General features: G+C 36.8%; 1 protein-coding gene across 1 annotated transcript; it reads left to right on the top strand.

The window, feature by feature from the left end:
- Nucleotides 1–7,059: 7,059 nt before the first annotated feature.
- NUDCD2 (NudC domain containing 2) lies at nt 7,060–17,753 on the top strand. The gene is made up of 4 exons (XM_036103237.2): nt 7,060–7,549; nt 10,273–10,321; nt 10,545–10,696; nt 13,049–17,753. The coding sequence occupies exons 1-4, from the start codon at nt 7,361–7,363 to the stop codon at nt 13,130–13,132; spliced, it is 474 nt and encodes a 157-aa protein (XP_035959130.1). The 5' UTR covers nt 7,060–7,360; the 3' UTR covers nt 13,133–17,753.
- The last annotated feature ends 2,238 nt before the right edge of the window (nt 17,754–19,991 follow it).

The raw sequence follows: 19,991 nt of genomic DNA, 5'->3' as shown, positions 1-19,991 counted from the left end.
GAGACTTGTCTGGTAAAAGAAGGAAAAGGTTCTTTAAATCTTAAAATATTTCAGGTTTGAGTTTTCACCCTAATAGATTATTAGGATTTTCCTAATAAGCCCAGGGAAAAGAACAGGTGGAGCTTCATGAATAAAGCTGCTGAATGCCTTCTTTCTAATGTAAACATCAATACATTTTGAATATTTAATTATGCTATCCCAGAAAGAAAAGAATCTTACAAAGAGTAATAAACTTAAACCTTGATACCCAAAGAGGAAAAAAAAACCTACACATGCAAAGACATAAAAATTAAAATGGGGTAAGCTGATACTTTTTTTTTTTTTAAGATTTTATTTATTCATTTCAGAGAGAGAGAGAGAGAGTACACAAGAGGGGGGAGGTCAGAGGGAGAAGCAGACTCTCGCTGAGCCAGATGTGGGGGTGGATCCCGGAACCTAGATCTGAGCTGAAGGCGGATGTTTAACCAACTGAGCCACCCAGGTGTCCCGTGTAAGCTGGTTCTAATCTACTTTTGCCTTTATTCTAAATAAGACATATAATTTTTGTTCAATGTATTTTTATATCCAACAGCTTTTCTGACACAATGGCCCTAAACAGAATATCTATCTTTTCCATCTAAAATGGAAGAAAATAGATAAACATATTGAACACAACCTGCTTTATGTGCTTCTAAGTTGGGGGGGGGGCTTTATCAGTTTCATATTTATTAATTTTCCATATGATGGCATTTTCTATCAAGGAAGGTCTATTAATTAGGGGTTTTACACAAGCCTGTATGTAAGTTTTCTAAGAGTTCTGTAATTAATTCAAAATCTCAGAACTGTTTCTTCAAGAAATTCAAATCAAGAAATTTAAAGCAACTTCTTTTTAAAAATTATTTTATTTTTTTAAATTTTAATTCCAGTATAGTTAATATACAGTGTAATATTAGTTTCAGGTGTACAATATAGTGATTCAACACTTCCATACATCACCAGGTGTTCATCAAGACAAGAGCACTCCTTAATCCCCATCACCTATTTCACCCATCCTCCTATCCTCCTCCCCTCTGGTAACCATAAGTTTGTTCTTTAGAGTTAAGAGACAATTTCTTGGTTTGTCTCTCTTTTTTTCCCCCTTTACTCGTTTGTTTTTTAAATTCCACGTATGAGTGAAATCATATGGTATTTATCCTTCTCTAACTATCTTATTTCACTTAGCATTATCCTCTCTAGGTCCATCCATGTTATTGCAAACAGCAGGATTTCATTCCTTTTTATGGCTGAAGAATATCCCATTGTATATATGTTTAAATCAATGTGTAAGAAAAGACTGTCTATATCAGTGCTGCCCAATAATAATTCATCACAAACCACATACATACTTCTTTTTTTTTTTTAAAGACTTTATTTATTTGAGAGAGACAGAGAGAGCAAGCGAGAGAGCATGAGAAGGGGAGGGGTGGAGGGAGAGGGAGAAGCAGATTCCCCACTGACTAGGGAGCCTGACGTGGGGCTCGATCCCAGGACCCTGAGATCATGACCTGAGCTGAAGGCAGATGCTTAACGACTGAGCCACCCAGGCGCCCCCCACATATGTATTTTCAAATTTTTTAGTAGTCATATATATGTTTTAAAGTTTATTTATTTGTTTAAGCAATCTCTATGCCTAATGTGGGGCTTAAACTCATGACCCCAAGATCAAGAGTCACATGCTCTTCTGACTGAGCCAGCAAGGCACCCCTCTAGTACTCATATTTAAAAAGTAGAATTTTAATAATATATTTTATTTTACCCTAAATGTAAAAAGTATTATTTCAATATGTCATTATATTATAATGTATAAAATTATCAGTGAGATATTTTATGTGTTTTGTACTAGGTCTTCAAACTTTGCTGTGTATTTTACACTTACGGCACATCTCATTCAGATGCTAGATTTTTATCAGAAATAGCTATCTATGGGGCGCCTGGGTGGCTCAGTTGTTTAAGCATCCGATTCATGATCTCAGCTAGGTCTTGATCTCAGGGTTGTGAGTTCAAGCCCCGCAGTGGGCTCCACACTGTAACTCTGGGTGTAGAGCCTACTTACAAAAAAAAAAAAAAGAGAGAGAGAGATCTATATTTAGATTTCATAAAATGTACAGATCAAGAAGTAGATTCACATACCCAATATGTTCCAAAAAACATTTGCGTTTTCCAACAACAGAATCAAGTATCAGTTTTTAAATATATATTAATTAAAATTAAATAATAATAAAAATTTAGCTCTTCACCTTCAAGTGCTCAATAGCCACATGTGGCTAATCACTTCCATATTGGATAATGAAGCCCCACATTATAAAACAAGAGACTTAGGTAATTGCTGAACGAATGAACAAGTCTAAGCTTACCCTACAGCCTTGGTTTCCTAACTCTCAATCTTTTCCATATTAACAAATCTCTTTTTGCAATTTCTTAAGAAACTACAACTTGCTTTATGAACTAATGGAAACACTAATAACACTTAGGCTGTTACACAAGCCATAACATGAAGTTAAGAATTTAATCTCCCACCACTCCTTGATAGTTTTTGAGCAGCACATCTCTTTTAGGCCTTAGAATGTTTTTTTTTTCCTTTTTCTTCACCAATACTTACCCTTCTGCACAAACAAACAAACAAAACCAAAACAACTCAAATGATATTAACTACCAAATCAAAGCACTGCATACTTTTTAAAGGCTTACAAGGTGTTAGACAATTTAGATTGAGAAATGACTGAGAAGTGGAGACTGTTTTGTAATTCTGAACTGTGGGCACGTTTAAACAATATATTTAGTAATGACACAGGCAGAAATATAAATCTTGGTAGAGTCCTAATGATAATATTTTTTATTAATTTATAGGTTTACTTATAACCTTACTTTATACACTTAATCCATTCTAATCAAATAAAATACTTTTCAGAAATGTTTTCATGATTTAGGTGATAAACCAGCTAGAATATCAGAGTTCCTCACCTTTAATCCCAAAGTCTTAACTTTTCTTGCTGAAGCAGGCAGGGTAGTATCTTTGTCAACATTAAGATTTTGTTGAGATTCTACAATAAAATAAATTGTACAGATCTTGGTTGGTGCTTACATGTTGAAACACAGACAAAATCCAATTTCCAAATTTCTTATTGTAATTATTAGTGAAGTAATATAAAGTTCATTTCTTGATTGTACATGTCCGAATAATTAGTTGCACAACAGTATTTTCACATCCAACACTTTTCTGATTTTCTTGATATTCCCTGACAGAAGGTTAAGGTAATTACCAAAAGGGAAACTATATATTTACATGAGTATCTTGCTTAATTTTTCTGGTTATACAACAGTGAAATGATTAAAGCATTATTCTGTAGTTGACTCATTTGTAAATTCATCAAATAAGAAAATTTACATATAACTGTAGCTTCACTTTTTTAGAAATAGTATAGAATCTTCTAATTTAAATACTGTTAGTCATAACTTTAAAACTTATGAAATCACATAACCATTATTTTATTTTGGAATCCATTACCTTTTTGTTTTTTAAATCTTTGTGATTTCTGAAAGGATACTGGTCCTTTCAATACTTCTGACGTTTTAACATCATAAGCACCTGGAGACGGTGCACAACCTAAAGGAAACATAGCACATTAATGTCTCATCTAATGTAATTTATGATCTTAAGTTAAAAACATGTCATAATAAAGTAATACAAATGCAAAATACCATTAATAGTTTATTTTTTTCAAATGTAAAAATAGCATCCATTTGATAGTACAAAAACAGGCCTCTCTATGAAAAACACCATTATCTTCCCCAAATGCTCTTTATTTCAATGAGTCAAAGAAACAGGCAACTGAACAAAACAGTGAAGACTGTCTTGAGATAAACATCATTAAAAAAAGCAACATGGCTTTGTATTAAGGATTGAATATAAGAAAAAAATATTTGGAATCAACTCTACTCAAAGAGAGTCACTGAGGTAACTACCATCAGATTCTAGAAATGAAGCAACTAAAAGTCTAGCCCTCAAGGTTTAGTCTGGAATAAAAATTTATAGTGATAATTCATCTCTGGCTAATATTGACATATCAGGAAATTTATAAAGTCATGTTATACATAGTACAAACTGTACTAGACAATATATATTTTTTATTTATTTGACAGAGAGAGAGAGAGAACGCACAAGCAGGGGAAGCAGCAGGCAGAGGGGGAAGCAGGCTCCAGGCTGAGCAGGGACCCTGACAAGGGGCTTGACCCCAGGACCCTGGGATCATGACCTGAGCAGAAGGCAGCCACTTAACTGACTGAGCCACCCAGGCACCCCTGTACTAGACAATATTTCTATGATCCAGAAATTTATACAGTATAACCTCACTTAACTAGAGTCTCAAACTGAAGGCACTTCAGAGTGTTTATGCATAGTCGACTTGAGATCTCATTCTCAGGACAATCATTAGCATAAGGGGAGCCTGGCTGGCTCAGTTGGTACAGCCTGTGACTCTTGATCTCAGGGTATGAGTTCAAGCCCCACACTGGGCATAAAGCCTACTTAAACAAAAGGGTAAAAATATCATTAGCATAAAGCTTTAACCGACTGAGAATCAATAGATTCATACTATTCTCTGAAAAGCTATTTACTTCAGCATAGAGTTTCATGCAAATAAAGAGGAACTTCAAGGAGTTTGACCATTTCAAGGCAACTCCGGCTGTCCCTTAAGTGTTTTTTATTTTTTTATTTTTTTTTTTTTATTTATTTTTTTTTTTTTAAAGATTTTATTTATTTATTTGACAGAGAGAGAGACAGCGAGAGAGGGAACACAAGCAGGGGGAGTGGGAAAGGGAGAAGCAGGCTTCCTGCCGAGCTGGGAGCCCGATGCGGGGCTCGATCCCGGGACTCCAGGATCATGACCTGAGCCGAAGGCAGTCGCTTAACCAACTGAGCCACCCAGGCGCCCCGTGTTTTTTAAATGGAATGATAGATAAGAACTTGTTGGTACATCTTGACTAGCATTAAAAAAAGTGAAACACAATAGAAAATATCAGTGTGACTCAAATGTAGCAAAGTTAAGCACTGTTTTGTGGGACTTTTTGTTTCAGTGATAGCTGTAGAAATATAAAAAAATATATCCTGGATAGAGATACACAATTTATTTCTCATTCTGGGACACAATTTAAAAGTATTAAAGTCACTCCTTTCATCAATTCTAAGAGGCTATAAAAACATCAAGGAGGGAATGAAGTTTCCATTCCTCTACCTGGAATAATGATAACAAAAATAATGACACAAAAATTCCAATCCTGGGAGCTTTTTGACCTAAATGTGGTCAATAAGGAATTGAGATAGTGGATTTCTAATCAGAAGAGAGTTTCAAATTGAAATACAGAATTCACTGGGGTATCTAAGGTAAAGGCAGACTTAGCAAAAAACATTAATCTTGGCTAGCTCAAATCTCTCACTTTACAAACTGTTTATAACCTGGGGTGAATAGGAGGCTGGCAAGGTTTCCCTAAAATCAGTTTAACAATGGCATGTCTTAGAGCACCTATTTTACTCATTTGGGATAGGGGCTGAGGCAGGCAGTGGGGAACATTTTATGTTTCAAAGCAAACGAGAGACTTTCACCATTACTGTTAGCTATGTCTTTTGGGGGAAGAGAGGATGAGGGTATGCAGAGCCTGTGGTTATTGTGTGCTCTCTCCTTTTTTAAATTTTTATTTATTTATTTATTTAGTTAGTTAGTTAGTTAAGCTCTAGGCCCAACATGGGGCTTGAACTCACAATCCCGAGATCAAGACTCACATGTTCTACCTACAGAGCCAGCCAGGCGCCCAGCTCTCTTCTTTTAGGAATGCTTCTGTGGGAAAGCATGAGAAGTGCCAGTCTAGACTTGTCAGAGCAGCCAGAAAATAAAATGATGTTGAAATCTTATATTCTGGTTCATCATTAGGTTTACACTCTCCCAAAATGGGATATGGGCCAGCAAATGATGGGATGGTGGACAGTGACAAAGCAGCATCATGAAAGTTGAGAACAATTAAAACCATACTTAACAAAAACTTCCTTAAAGACTAAAGAATCAAATTTGGTTGTTAGATTTAGGATTTTGATTGAAGAACTAGGTTGAAATCCAGCCTGTATACCTACTAGACCTTTGTGAAACTGTAGTATACGTTATTTTCGTGCTCCAGGTCTTTTCCTTTACTGCCTTTACCAATCATCCTTCTTTTATTCCTGAATGGAATATCCAAAAGAAAACCACAAGTTCATACGAAAAGCCACAGGTCAATTTTTTTTTTTTTTTTTATCAGTGAGGCCTTCCGCACTCGACCATCAAATAGCTACCAACAGTTTCCTTATTCTGATTCCCTTCCCTCTGCTTTAGTTTCTCCACAGTACTGTTTATTGGCTGCATTCTCCAGTTGAACGTAAACTCCATGAGGCAGGGGCTTTGCTTCATTCACTGCTGTATCCTTATCACTCTGAATAGTACTAGGAATGTAGTAAATGTTTAGTATAGATTTTAGAAAAACGAATCAATTGAATGAGACCCATCGCAGCCCTAAAATTGCCTATTAGCCTCCGATGAAAGGAACCAAAAGGGGCAAGGTGCGTGACAACATATCCCGACCCCCAGCTCCTTTCCCCGTACGCACCGGAAGGGTCATTGAATCGTTTCAGGGGCGCCTTAGGAAAAGACATGTTGACGACCAGCTCCACAAACTGAAGGTCACTAGCTCTCCTCCCAACTTCCTGCCGCTTATTACAGCCTACTCACTGCAAATTCAAACCTCCCGGCTTATTCCCCGCCCACCTCTAACGTCAGCAGATTTGAAACCAAAATCCTGGGCACACCAATCCAGGACGGGAACATCTAAAGAGCATGCGCACCTAACCTCGACGCGTCCAATTAGGGCTTCTTTGCGTTTAGGTTATCAGCCAATAGGAAACTATTATTGCCTCCTTCCTCCTCCACTCCCACCCCGTGTCCAATCATTCCTGGCGTTACTCAATTGTAACTTACATACGAGCAACATTTGCGCAAGCGCATTTCATAACTGAGAAGTTTGGAAAGTCCGCTTTTGGCGTCATATAGGTGGCCGTGCAGTGAGTTCTAGTTTCACTGGTTCCAACCTCCGACCCTTCCTTGGGTGTAAACTTCCCCGGATTTCAGTTCTTTCAGACTGGGTACTGCCAGGGCCCTAAATGGCCATTGAAAAGGAAAAAGGAACAGGCTGAGACATCAGCCTACGTCCCTGCGCATGTGCAGTGACCTGAGCGGAGAGTCCCGGGCGTGGCCTGAGCGTGGAGATTTCGCGCGTGCGCTGGTCTCGCTCCGTGCGGCTGCAGCTGGGAGGCTACTGGAGTATGTCGGCCCCGTTTGAGGAGCGCAGTGGGGTGGTTCCGTGCGGGACGCCGTGGGGCCAGTGGTACCAGACCTTGGAGGAGGTGTTCATTGAAGTTCAGGTGCCGCCTGGCACTCGCGCCCAGGATATCCAGTGCGGCCTGCAGAGCCGGCATGTGGCGCTGGCCGTGGGTGGCCGCGAGATCCTCAAGGTAGCGGCAGGTCTGGGCTTGTGCTCAGTTTCTTCCTGGGCTCTAAGTCCCAGAGTCCTAAGGTTCATGGTTTCCGTGAAAAGACTGTTGGGAGGCCGAATGGCTCCTTTGGCCGAAAGAGCGCTATCACTGGCCTGGTCTGGTCGGAGCCCCCCACTCTCACGGCTAGTCCTGAGTTGACGTAGAGATTTGAGGAGCCCTGTTTTCTGTCTTTATTTCTAAACCAAATGAAGCTAATGCTTTTGTTCCTCTGCCGGTCTTCACTTAGATCTTTAAAGGAACAAATATTTATTGTGCATATATTTCTTCCAGGCACTGATGAGGTGTTGAGAGGTCAATGGTGAACAAGACAGAAGTTTCCTGCACTCAGATAGGTTATGTTCTTGCAGGGAGGCATAATAAAGCTAAACTAATAAATGTTCAGGCAGTTATAGAACAGTAAAGAAGAAAATAAAGGATAAGGATATCGGGATGAGGATTCAGAGATGATGTCAGGTGATTTACTTTTTCATCAAACAGAAAAATTCTGCATGTTTGTGGAGTGGTTAAGCAGGTGGTCGAGAGTTGTTTGAAGAAAATAATACTCCTTTTATTCTCATCATGTCCGTTGGATCTGGGAGCCGCTTTTTCCTTGATAAGCTTTATAGTTAAATTCAGTTACTTTGAAGTTAGATTTCTTTCCCAGATTAGATGCTCAAGATGTTTGATGACAGTGTAATGAAGTGGTGAAGGGAGATTCCTTGTTGTAGGATACCTGACTATGCCATTTTTATAATTTTGTAACCTTGGGCAAGAGATTATTCAGTGTCTCTCTGCCTTCACCCACAAAGTATGGTAATTGTAGTAACTTTCTGATAGGATTGTTTTGAGCATAACATGGTATCCAGGGGAATTAAGAGCTTGGACTTGTGTCTAGTATGTAATGAGTGTACACTACATGTTAGCTATTATTTATATGGAAATGTTCTTTTTTTTTTTTTAAAGATTTTATTTATTTATTTGACAGAGAGACAGTGAGAGAGGGAACACAAGCAGGGGGAGTGGGAGAGGGAGAAGCAGGCTTCCCGCCGAGCAGGGAGCCCGATATGGGACTCGATCCCAGGACCCTGGGATCATGACCTGAGCCGAAGGCAGACGCTTAACGACTGAGCCACCCAGGCGCCCCTATATGGAAATGTTCTAAGTGCCTCAGGGAAAAGAAAGATTCATGTGAAAGACATTGATTTATGTCAGCTTGGATCTTACTGAGTTTTCTGGATAGTTGTATAATTCATAGTTTCCTGAACAGTGGTTTAAGATTACAATTCATATTTCCTTTAGTAATTCCAGTGACTTTGGGAATTTAACAGTAACTTTAACTTTAGGATTTTAGGTATACATTTAGACCCATAGAGTTTTTTCTCACTAGTATTGACATACTGAAAAAATGTTTTCTCTTTTTATGTGACCTTTTAATTTCATTTCCTAAAACTTAAATTTGGCAAGTAGCAACAAATCAAAATGGATTTGAGCAGGTGCATTCTCTTTTAAACTTATATTTGCTGATTTCTTTCTTAAAAGAACAGTTTCTGAAAAATCAGTCACGGCTAATCTGTATCAGAACTATAGTACGTGCTTTACAATTTTTTTTTTTTTTTTTAAAGATTTTATTTATTTGACAGAGAGAGATACAGCGAGAGAGGGAACACAAGCAGGGGGAGTGGGAGAGGGAGAAGCAGGCTTCCCGCGGAGCAGGGAGCCCGATGTGGGGCTCGATCCCAGGACCCTGGGATCATGACCTTAGCTGAAGGCAGATGCTTAACAACTGAGCCACCCAGGCGCCCCGCTTTACAATTTTTTTGATGCTACATTGCCCAACAAAGAGATTGAACCAGTTTTTTTTTTTTTAATTTAAAGATTTTATTTATTTATTTGACAGAAAGTGAGAGAGGGAACACAAGCAGGGGGAGTGGGAGAGGGAGAAGCAGGCTTCCCGCGGACCAGGGAGCCCGACGTGGGACTCGATCCCACGACCCTGGGATCATGACCTGAGCCAAAGGCAGACGCTTAACGACTGAGCCACCCAGGTGCCCCTGAACCAGTTTTTTAAAGTTTATTTTAAGAGATATCATTTCTTAATTTCAGCAGGAAAGCTCTTCTTGTAGTTCATTTCAATTGGTAAAGATAAAGCATTTCAGATATTAATTTCACATTTGGCTCAGTGATCAGTAATATTTATTCATCTTCTAAAATATGGAGCCCTGATCTTTCTTTAGAGAGCCCTATGTTCTTTGTCATAGTAAATATTTCAAGCAATGTAAACTAGGTTCCATTTCACTTTCTAGGAGGAAAGATAGGGTTGAGCACCTATCAATATGTTGAAATGGTATAGGGGCGCCTGGGTGGCTCAGTCATTAAGCGTCTGCCTTCGGCTCAGGTCATGATCCCAGGGTCCTGGGATCTAGCCCTGCATCGGGCTCCCTGCTCGGCTGGAAGCCTGCTTCTCCCTCTCCCACTCCCCCCTGCTTGTGTTCCCTCTCTCGCTGTGTCTCTCTCTGTCAAATAAAATCTTTAAAAAAAAAAAAAAAAAAAAAAAGAAATGGTATAAAATTTTATCTCCTTACTATAACCAAACTAGACAATTACATGTGGATTACATAGGAAATTAGGAAAGTCTTAAATCATGAAAGCATTATAAAAATTAATGAAATATGTTTTTAGTACCTTATATGTTTATTTTTCAGGGCAAGCTCTTTGATTCTACAATAGCTGATGAGGGAACATGGACTTTGGGTAAGGGTAATCTATAATTCTTGGAATCTTTTTTTAAAAATTAATTTTGTCTTGGAACTTAGTATGTTTCCCTCTGTTGTATTACGTCCTTTGTCTTTGCAGCTTTGGAAGAGAATAGTGATAGAAATGCATTGAAAATAATTGTATGTCAAGATTACCTAATGATTTTTGAAAATAAATTTAATGATGAACTCTAATTTATTTGTGATTTTTGTTTGTTTAGAGGACAGAAAAATGGTCCGTATTGTTCTTACAAAGACAAAGAGAGATGCAGCAAATTGTTGGACTTCTCTTCTAGAATCTGAATATGCAGCTGATCCTTGGGTGCAAGACCAAATGCAGAGAAAACTTACATTAGAGAGATTCCAGAAAGAAGTAAGTCAGATGAATGTATGAATATATATTGTTAAACATTTTAAAATCATAGAATGATTATTATTTGAAATTAAAACTCAAATGTGGTTACAAAAAATTACGAAAGTTCTTTAGAGGATTTTTTTTTTAAGTTAAATCATTAGAAAAATGACTGGTCTTTCTTTGTGTGGGTTTTATTTTGTCAAATTTTCTGTAGAGGAATTTATTTGTACTGTCATGTTTTCTAAGTTTAAATTTGTTTACACCAATAATGCATAAATGAATTCATAAAAATTCAATCAATATAGACTTACATAGTGTAAAAAGGTGAAAAGTTCCTTTCATCAACATCTCTCCATTCTGTGCATCTGTCTCATTCTTATCTCATTGATGTATTGGTTTGCTACTTTGTTTTTAACATAAATTCAGGATCACACTATGTGTATTGTTCATGTTTTTTTCATTTAATAATACATCTTGGGTCTCTTCCTACCAGTATGTATAGATAAAACTTGTTCCTTTTAACTACTTCAGAGGGTTTTCTAGTTTGAATATATCAACATTATTTCTTTAGCTATTCCCTTTTGATAAGATTTGGATTTTTTTTTTTTTTAAGATTTGGATTTTTTGATTTGTGTCTATTTCGAACAAAATTTGTGCTTTCATCTCTCTAAAACTATTCCAATGTTCTGTTAATTTATCTAGGAGAAGAATTACTGGATCAAAGCACTGTTAAAGTTTTGATGGATAATTTCTTTCTATATGGTGATGGTTTCCAAATATGTATCTCTAGTTTAGACTTTTTCCCCAATTTTGGAGTCACATTTCCAATTCAGTATCTCCACTTGACAGTCTGACAGATATATCAGACTCAACATATTCAACATGAACTCCCTAACTTCCTCCCACACGTGTTCTACCTCTAGTCTTCTCATCTTGGTTGATGGAAACTACTTGATCAGACCAAAGAACAAAAATGTTCCTCCACTCCTGTCTCTCTCTCACACACCCTGTCCAATTTGTTAGGAAACCTTACTGGTACTACCTTCCAAATATATTCAGAATTTGTCCACTTCTCACCACCAACTCTACTACCACTTTGATCTGGACCATCTGTAGTGTCTTGCCTAGATTACTCCAATAACCTTCTAGTTGTTCTCTTTTACCCTTGCCAAGCTACAGTGTTCTCAAAATAGCATGGTAGTCCTTTTAAAATGCAGGTCAGAACATATCGCTTCTCTTCTCAGAACTCTTTCATTCTATCCGATGTGGTCTCAGTGATCTCCCTGACTTCTTCTCCTACTAATTTCCCCTTCAGTCATTCTGCTCTAGCCATACTTTTTGTTATTTTTGAACATTCCACGCCATTCCTTTTCTGTCCTTTTGACTACAGGGTTCTTCTCCCAAAGCTTGGCTAACTTCTTCACTGTTTTCAAGTCATTGCTCAATAAAGTATACTTTATCTTTGGTCATCCTATTTAAATACTATAATCTTCTGATTTCCCTTACTCTGCCCTGCTTTTCTTTCTTCTTTCTTTCTTCTTTTTCTGTAGCACTTGCACCAATTTTTAACACTGGATCAGGGGCTCACAAACTATGGCCCACAGAGGAAATCTGGCCCACTGCCTGTTTTTGAAGTAAAGTTATATTGGAATACACCTATGCTTGTTCATTTGTATATTGTCTTTCTTATACCAACTCCAGACTTAAGGAGTTATGAGACTGTATGGCCTTCAAAGCCTGAAATATCTAACTACTTGGCTCTTTACAGAAAACTTTGCCAACCTCTACATTAGATAACTTACAGTTTATTACTTGTGTCCTCCTCTAAGAATGTCAGCTCCACCAGTTCAGGGATCTTTGTTTTGTTCACTCTTGAATTCCACATGCCTCTAGTAGTGTCTTCCAAACAGTAGGAACTCAGTAAATGTTTGTTGAATAAATGAAATGCCTTCCAAAAAGACTAAAGCATGAGATAGTACTTCCTAGGATTGTTATGAGGATTGAATATGTTGATAAAGTTGAATATGCTCTTAGAACCCTGCCTGGCATGTAGTAAACTCCCAAACGATGATAGTTATTAAAATCTGTTTTCACACTCATACTGAAGTATGTGTTTGCCCATACACTTGTCAACTTGTAATATACATATCGATCTTCTAAATATTGTAGATCTGAAAATTGAGATATACCTCCTAGTTTTAAGTTCTGTTTTGGTGATTACATCTTTTGACATGTTTATTGGCCATTTGGATTTCCTGTTGTGTCACTTGCTAGTTTATATCTTTACCATTTCCCTTTGAGTTATATTTTGAGTTATATCTTATATTTTTCCTTATTAAGATTTATCATAATTTTTTTCATGTCTTTTAGAATCCTGGTTTTGACTTCAGTGGAGCAGAAATCTCGGGAAACTACACTAAAGGTGGACCAGACTTCTCAAATCTTGAGAAATAACTACTACTTTTTTTTTTTGCTACATTCTGTGGATCCCAGCAGATGTTGCCAATTTAAAGGAACAGATTATGTGGTGGAAGGAAAATGTGGATACCTGCAGTTAACAAATTGCAAAATATATTTAACTATGGTTCTAAAAATTGCATTCAAATATCATTTACATAGGAAACATCTTATATACTGTGGAAACTATTCTACTGATATAGAGTAACTTTTTTTTGGACTTGTTTTTTTGCTCAGCATGAAGTTTTATATGCTGCATTTTACTAATTTCAGATTTAACCTGTATTTTTAATACAAAAAACATTAGGGTATAGATCATGTGAAATGACCGGTGCCTTCAGGGACAATTAAATTTTTCTTTCAATAAGTGTAATGCAGGAATAATGTTCAATAAACTTTTCTAAATAGGAATCGTGTACCCCTTTCTGTAAGTATGCCAGTACACATAAGGAATTATATTACTGAAAAAAGTTTTAAGAAAGGAAAAAGTCCACAAATATATTCTGAGTAAGTTCATTTTAAGAGTTAATGAAAATTTCTGAAGTAATATATTATTCCTTGGGAGATGACTTTGTCAAGAAATTGAAAAATAGAGACTTAACAATAGGAATGGATTAATACAAAACAAGCAGTGACGTGAATATGATCATTGGGTGAGTCCTTTGTCAGTGACAAAAAGCAAATAATGGTTAATGTTTATAAGTCAGGGACATAGTTTTGCTCTTCAGTGATCTAGACATATAAGGAAGGATTATCTTGAAATTTTATTTCATTCTTTTTATGTCCTTTGGAATTTTCAAATATCTCTCTACATTTTTTAAAAATTTAATTTTTAAGTAATCTTTACACCCAGTGTGGGACTTGAACCCGCAACTCTGAGATCAAGAGTTGCACACCCCACCAACTGAGCCAGCCAGGTGCCCCTAAAAATTATTTTTAACAATCCCAAATGTATAGCAAAGTTACATGTAAAGTACAAAGAACTGTTTTCTTCCTGAACTGTTTGTAAGTTTATGATATGACGCTGCATCATCTCTAAGTACCTTAGTGTGTATTTCCTTCAAAGGACATGCTCTTATATCACTACAATACAACCATATAATCAGGAAATTAGCATTGATACGTTATGACCATCTAATCCTCAGATCTTTATTGCATTCAAGTTTAACTGATTGTCCCAATAATGTTCTGTATAGCAAAAGGATCCAGTCACAATCATGCCTTCCCTTTAGATTAAATGTCCGGTGTCTGGTCTACTTCAGTCTGGAACAAATCTTCATTTTTTCTTGACTTTTACAACCTTGGCACTTTTGAATATTACAGGCTAATTTTGTACAACATCCCTCATTTTGAGTTTTGTCTGATACTTCTTCATGATTAGACTCAGGTTATTCATCTTTGGCAGGGATGTTACAGAAGTGATGCTGTGTTCTTTTTATTTTTATTTTTTAAAGATTTTATTTGACAGAGAGAGAGACAGCTAGAGAGGGAACATAAGCAGGGGGAATGGGAGAGGGAGGAGCAGGCTTCCCGCAGAGCAGGGAGCCCGATGCTGGGCTCGATCCCAGGACCCTGGGATCACGACCTGAGCAGAAGGCAGACACTTAACGACTGAGCCACCCAGGTGCCCCATGATGTTGTGTTCTTACTGCATCCTATTGTGAGTTAGTAATTTTGATTTGTCCTTTTTCTGTTGGTGTTTACTTAGATCACTGAATAAGTGGTGTCTGTCAGTCTTCTCCACAGTAAAGCTATTCTTTGTAGGTTTATAATTATTTTGTGGGACGGTAGCTTCGGAGTACTACTCTGTTTCTCATCAAACTTCCAACTTATTTATATCTTTATTGATTCATGATTTTCTACTTTATTCAGTGGGTTAAAATCTATTACTTGCATTACTCTGATGCTTACAATTTTTCTTGATTTGGCTAGGGGAAAACCATTTTAGGTGGTTTCCATGTCCTGTTGACCTGTCCCATCATTATTTGAGTAAGTTCTTATTTTCTGGCACAAGTTGATACCAGGCTTATGCTTTCCCTGCCCTAGCTCAAGAATAAGCCATGTTTTTAAGGTCTCCTGCTTCTCTTAGATGGAGAATGGTATTTAGAAACCAAGATTTGTGTGCTAGTGAGCAATTGCTGTTGGCTGTGTATAGTGCTTATATGTACAGCTATGTTTATTTCTATATATTGAAAACCATGAGTTCACACTTAAACTTTCATGTCTAATCCCATGGGGTTCATTTTTCTTTTCTCCCTTTCTATATTTATAACAACAGTGAAAAGTCTGATTTCTGTTATCCTCAATATATTTGATTGCCTATTCTAGGTCATCTCACATGAATGCCTTCCTTACTCTGCTCAGGCTCCAACACCTTGCAGCAAACAGGGATATCCTCACCTGCTTGGACCTGAACACACCCCGTTGTGGGCCACTGAATCCCTGCCATACTCTTTGGCAAAGAGGCTATCTTGTTCACTTTAACCAATAAATTTAGGAATAAATTGTTGGGGAAGAGGCTTTTTTAATTGGCTTCTCGACTTTCAAAGAAATTCATATTTTGAATAAGCACAGTAAAGTTAACTCTTCTGTTCGTAGTTTTGTGAATTTTTAGCATGTAGATTCTGTTCATAGTTTTGTGACTTTTAACATGTAGAGGTATCTGTAAGCACCTTCAAAATCAGGAGATTGAACAGTTAAGTTTTTTTTTTTTTAAGTGAACTCTGTATCCCACATTGGGCTCAAACTCATGACCCTGAGATCAAGCATTGCATGCTCTTACCAGCTGAGCGAGCCAGGCGCCCCAAGAGATTTAATAGTTTAATCACTACAAAAACTTAAAATACTCTCTCTTTGTAGTCATAGCCTCAAACCCTGGAAACCACTGATTAAGACTGTCTTTATAGTTTTGTCTTTTCAAGAATGTTCATCAGTGGAATCATATGTAATCTTTTTTTCTTAAAGGTTTATTTATCCACTCTGGAGAGAGAGAGGGCGGGGCGGAGGGGCAGAGGGAGAGAATCCCCAAGCGGACTCCCTGTCAAGCACGGAGCCCGCTGTGGGGCTCAATCCCTTGACCCATGAGACGCTACCTGAGCGGAAACCAAGAGTCAGATGCCCAACCGACTGAGCCACCCAGGCACCCTATAATGTTTTTTAAAAAACAGATTTATTGAGATATAATTCGCATACCATACATTTTACCAATTTAAAATATATAATTCAGTGATTTTTAGTATAGTCATCTATTAAACCATCACCATAGTCAGTTTTCATTTTCATCACCTCAAGAAATCCCGTACCTTTTAGCTTTCAACTCCCTCTCCCTCTACCCCCAACCAAGTGACCACTAATTTATTTTCTATCTCATAAATTTCTCTCTTCTGGACATTTCATATACATTGAATCATAATGTGGTCTTTTGTTACTGGCTTCTTTCACTTAGCACGTTTTAGTGGTTCATTCATGTTCTAGTATGTCAGTATTTCATTCTTTCTGTATGACTGGATAATATTCCATTGTATATTTGCCACACATTAATCCATTTGTCAGTTGATGGACATTTGGGAGGTTTCTACCTTTTGGCTATTATGAATAATGCTGCTATAAACATTCAAGTAGGGGCACCTGGGTGACTCAGTTGGTTAAGCATCTGCCTTCGGCTCAGGTCATGATCTTGAAGTCCCTGGATGGAGCCCCAAGTTGATCTCTGCTCAGCAGGGAGCCTGCTTCTCCATCTCTCTCCCCGCCCCTGCCCCCCGTGCACCTGTGTGCGTCCTCTGTCTCTCAAATAAATAAAATCTTTAAAAAAAATAAACAAGTACAAGTTTTTATGTGTATGTATATTTTTATTTCTTACCTAGGAATAGAATTTCGAGTTATATGGAAACTATGTCTGATCATTTGAGGAATTTCTAGATTGTTTTCCAAAGTGGCTATACCATTTTACATTCCCACCATTAGTGTATGAAATTTCTAATACCTCCACATCTTTGCCAACACTTGTTACATGATTTTTAAAATTTTAGCCATTCTAGTGGATATGAAGTGGTATCACACTGTGGTTTTGTGTTTCCCTGATGACTAATTATGTTGAGCATCTTTCCTTGTGCTTATTGACCATTTATGTATCTTCCTCGGAGAAATGTTTATTCAAATCCTTTGCCCATTCTTTATTGGGTTATCTGTCTATTATTGAGTTGTAAAAGTTCTTTATATATTCTGTACACAAGTCTCATATATATTAGCTGCATATATTTTCTTCTATTGTGTAGGTTTTTTTCATTTTCTTGATGGTGTCTTAAAACATGAATGTTTTAAATTTTGATGTATTCTAGTTCATCATGCTTTTGGTGGACCATGCTTTTGGTATCATATCTAAGAACTCTGTGTAACCCCAGGTTATGAGGATTTTTTCCAATGTTTCTTCCAAAAGTTTTACTATTGTATGTTTTACATTTAGATCTATGACCCATTTTAAGTAATTTTTTGTGTAAGCTGTGTAATATAGGTGGAACTTCATTTTTTTGCATGTGGATGTCTATTTGTTTCAAAATAATTTGTTGAAAAGACTGTCCATTCTTCATTAAATTGCTTTTGCACTTTTGTCAAAAATCAATTGCTGTTTATATGGGTCTGTTTTTGATCTTTCTGTTCTATTTCATTGATCCATGTGTCTGTCCCTTCACAAATACCACAATGCCTTGATAATTGTAGCTTTATGGTAAGTCTTAAAATTGGGCAGCATGATTTCTTCAACTTAATTCTTCTTCAAAATTGTTTTAGCTGTTTAACTTTGTCTTTCTGTGTAAAGCTTAGAATCAGCTATATTCAGTCTGTATCACAAAAAGTCCTGCTAGGATTTTCACTGGAATAGTGTAAATCTTCCAGTCCTTGAACATGGGGCATCTCTCCATTTAGTATCTCTTTGATTTCAGTCATGAGCATTTTGTGATTTTCAGCTTATAGAATATTTACATCTTTTCTTAGATTTATTCCTAAGTGTTCATTTTCTGGAGCTGTTGTAAATGATATATTTTTTGAAATTTGTTTCCAGTTGTACATAGCTAGTAACATAGAAATGTTTGATTTTTGTTTGTTGACCTTGTATCCTGTGACCTTCCTAAACTTGCTTATTCTAGGAGTTTTTTGTTATGAATTCCTGGGATTTTCTTCAGAAACCACAAACAGGGTTTTATTTAGTCTGTACTACTCCATAGATCTTTATTTTTTTCTTGCTTCATTGCACTTGCTAGAAAACTAGAAGTGGTGGGGGTGGCTGTCCTTGTCTTGTCTGGTTTTCAAATTTTGATTTGATTGATTCTCAAATTTTGAACCTGCTTATATTTTCACACACGCCAGACTTGGTCATGGCATGTTACTGCCGTTTACGTATCTCGATTTGTTTGTTGAAGATTTTCGTGTCTGTTCATTTGAGATAATGGTCTCATCATTGAGATTTTGTGTTATCTTTATCTTGGTTTGGTACCAGGGTAATGCTAGCCTTTAAAAAAAATTTTTTTTTAATTTTTATTTTTTTAAAGATTTTATTTATTTATTTGAGAGAGAGAGAATGAGAGACAGAGAGCATGAGAGGGAGGAGGGTCAGAGGGAGAAGCAGACTCCCTGCCGAGCAGGGAGCCCAATGCGGGGCTTGATCCTGGGACTCCAGGATCATGACCTGAGCCGAAGGCAGTCGCTTAACCAACTGAGCCACCCAGGCGCCCAATGCTAGCCTTTTAAAATGAATTGGAAAGTGATTCTTCTCCTTTCTAGAAGAGATGTGTAGAATTTGTGTTGTTTTCTTTCAGCATTTTATGGGATTTGCCAGTAACATTTTAAACAACAGATCCAGTTTTTAAAAACAGAACTTAGGTTATCTAGTTTATTTTGTTTTAGTTTGGTTTATTTTGTTAAGTTCTGGTAGTTCTTTTCTTTCAAGGGATGGATTCATTTAACTTGATGTGCATAGTTGTATGTATTGTTTCTTTAGTGTCCTTTTAACATAGTGTTATCTCTTTCAGTCCTGATACTGGTAATGTCTTTTTTTGTCATTCTTGCTAGAGATTCATCAATTTTATTGCTTTTTTCAAAGAATTTTTTTATTTTGTTGATTTTCCTTATTTTCAGTTTCACTGATTTTTAAACCCCTTTTTTTTAATAACCTTTTCCCATCTGCTTGCTTTGTGGGTTTATTCTGCTCTTTTTCTAGTTTCTTTATGTGGAAGCTTTGAGACTTTTTTTTCTTAATAAAAGCCAATTAATAATGTGAATTACTCTAAGCACTGGTTTAGCTACATTTCATACATTTTGATATTTTCATTCAGTTCAAATTATTTTACTCTTTAGAATTTCCCTTAGAGCCCTGAATTATTCAGAACTCTTGTTGTTTTATTTCCAAGTGTTTGTAGATTTTCCTGTTACCTGGTATTTCTAGTTTATGATCAGAGAACATACTTTATAATTTTAGTTCTTTTAAATTTCTTCAGGGTTTTTTGTGACCCAGGATATAGTCTGTCTTGGTGAATATTCCGTGTGTATTTTAAAAGAATGCTTATTCTGTTGCTTTAGGATGAAATTTTTTGTCAAGTAGATCCACTTGGTTATTGGTATTACTCAATTTTTCTGTGTTCTTGTTGATTTCTTAGTAGTTCTATAGATAACTGAGAATAGTGTTTAAATCTCCAACTGTAGTTGAAACTTTGTCCATTTTTCTTTCCAATGTGCTTCTTGTATTTGAAGTTCTGATGTTAGGTGCCTACAAATTTAGGATTGTCAAGTCTTCTTGGTAAGTTGATTCTTTTATCATTATTTAATGATCCCTTTTTAATCCTGATCATTTTACTTGCTCCAAAAT

Source organism: Halichoerus grypus, chromosome 2, assembly GCF_964656455.1.
Source record: "Halichoerus grypus chromosome 2, mHalGry1.hap1.1, whole genome shotgun sequence".
In the NCBI taxonomy this organism is placed as follows: Eukaryota; Metazoa; Chordata; class Mammalia; order Carnivora; family Phocidae; genus Halichoerus; species Halichoerus grypus.
Note: the sequence above shows the minus strand (reverse complement) of the source record. Positions and strands in the feature narration are given on the sequence as shown.

What these genes read in the sequence shown, in the direction of transcription:
- NUDCD2 (XM_036103237.2), top strand. Translation starts at nt 7,361, where the DNA reads ATGTCGGCCCCGTTTGAGGAGCGCAGTGGGGTGGTTCCGTGCGGGACG. An exon ending in TGAGGGAACATGGACTTTGG is followed by an intron (nt 10,322 to 10,544) that starts GTAAGGGTAATC and finishes TTGTTTGTTTAG; the next exon opens with AGGACAGAAAAATGGTCCGT. An exon ending in TAGAGAGATTCCAGAAAGAA is followed by an intron (nt 10,697 to 13,048) that starts GTAAGTCAGATG and finishes CATGTCTTTTAG; the next exon opens with AATCCTGGTTTTGACTTCAG.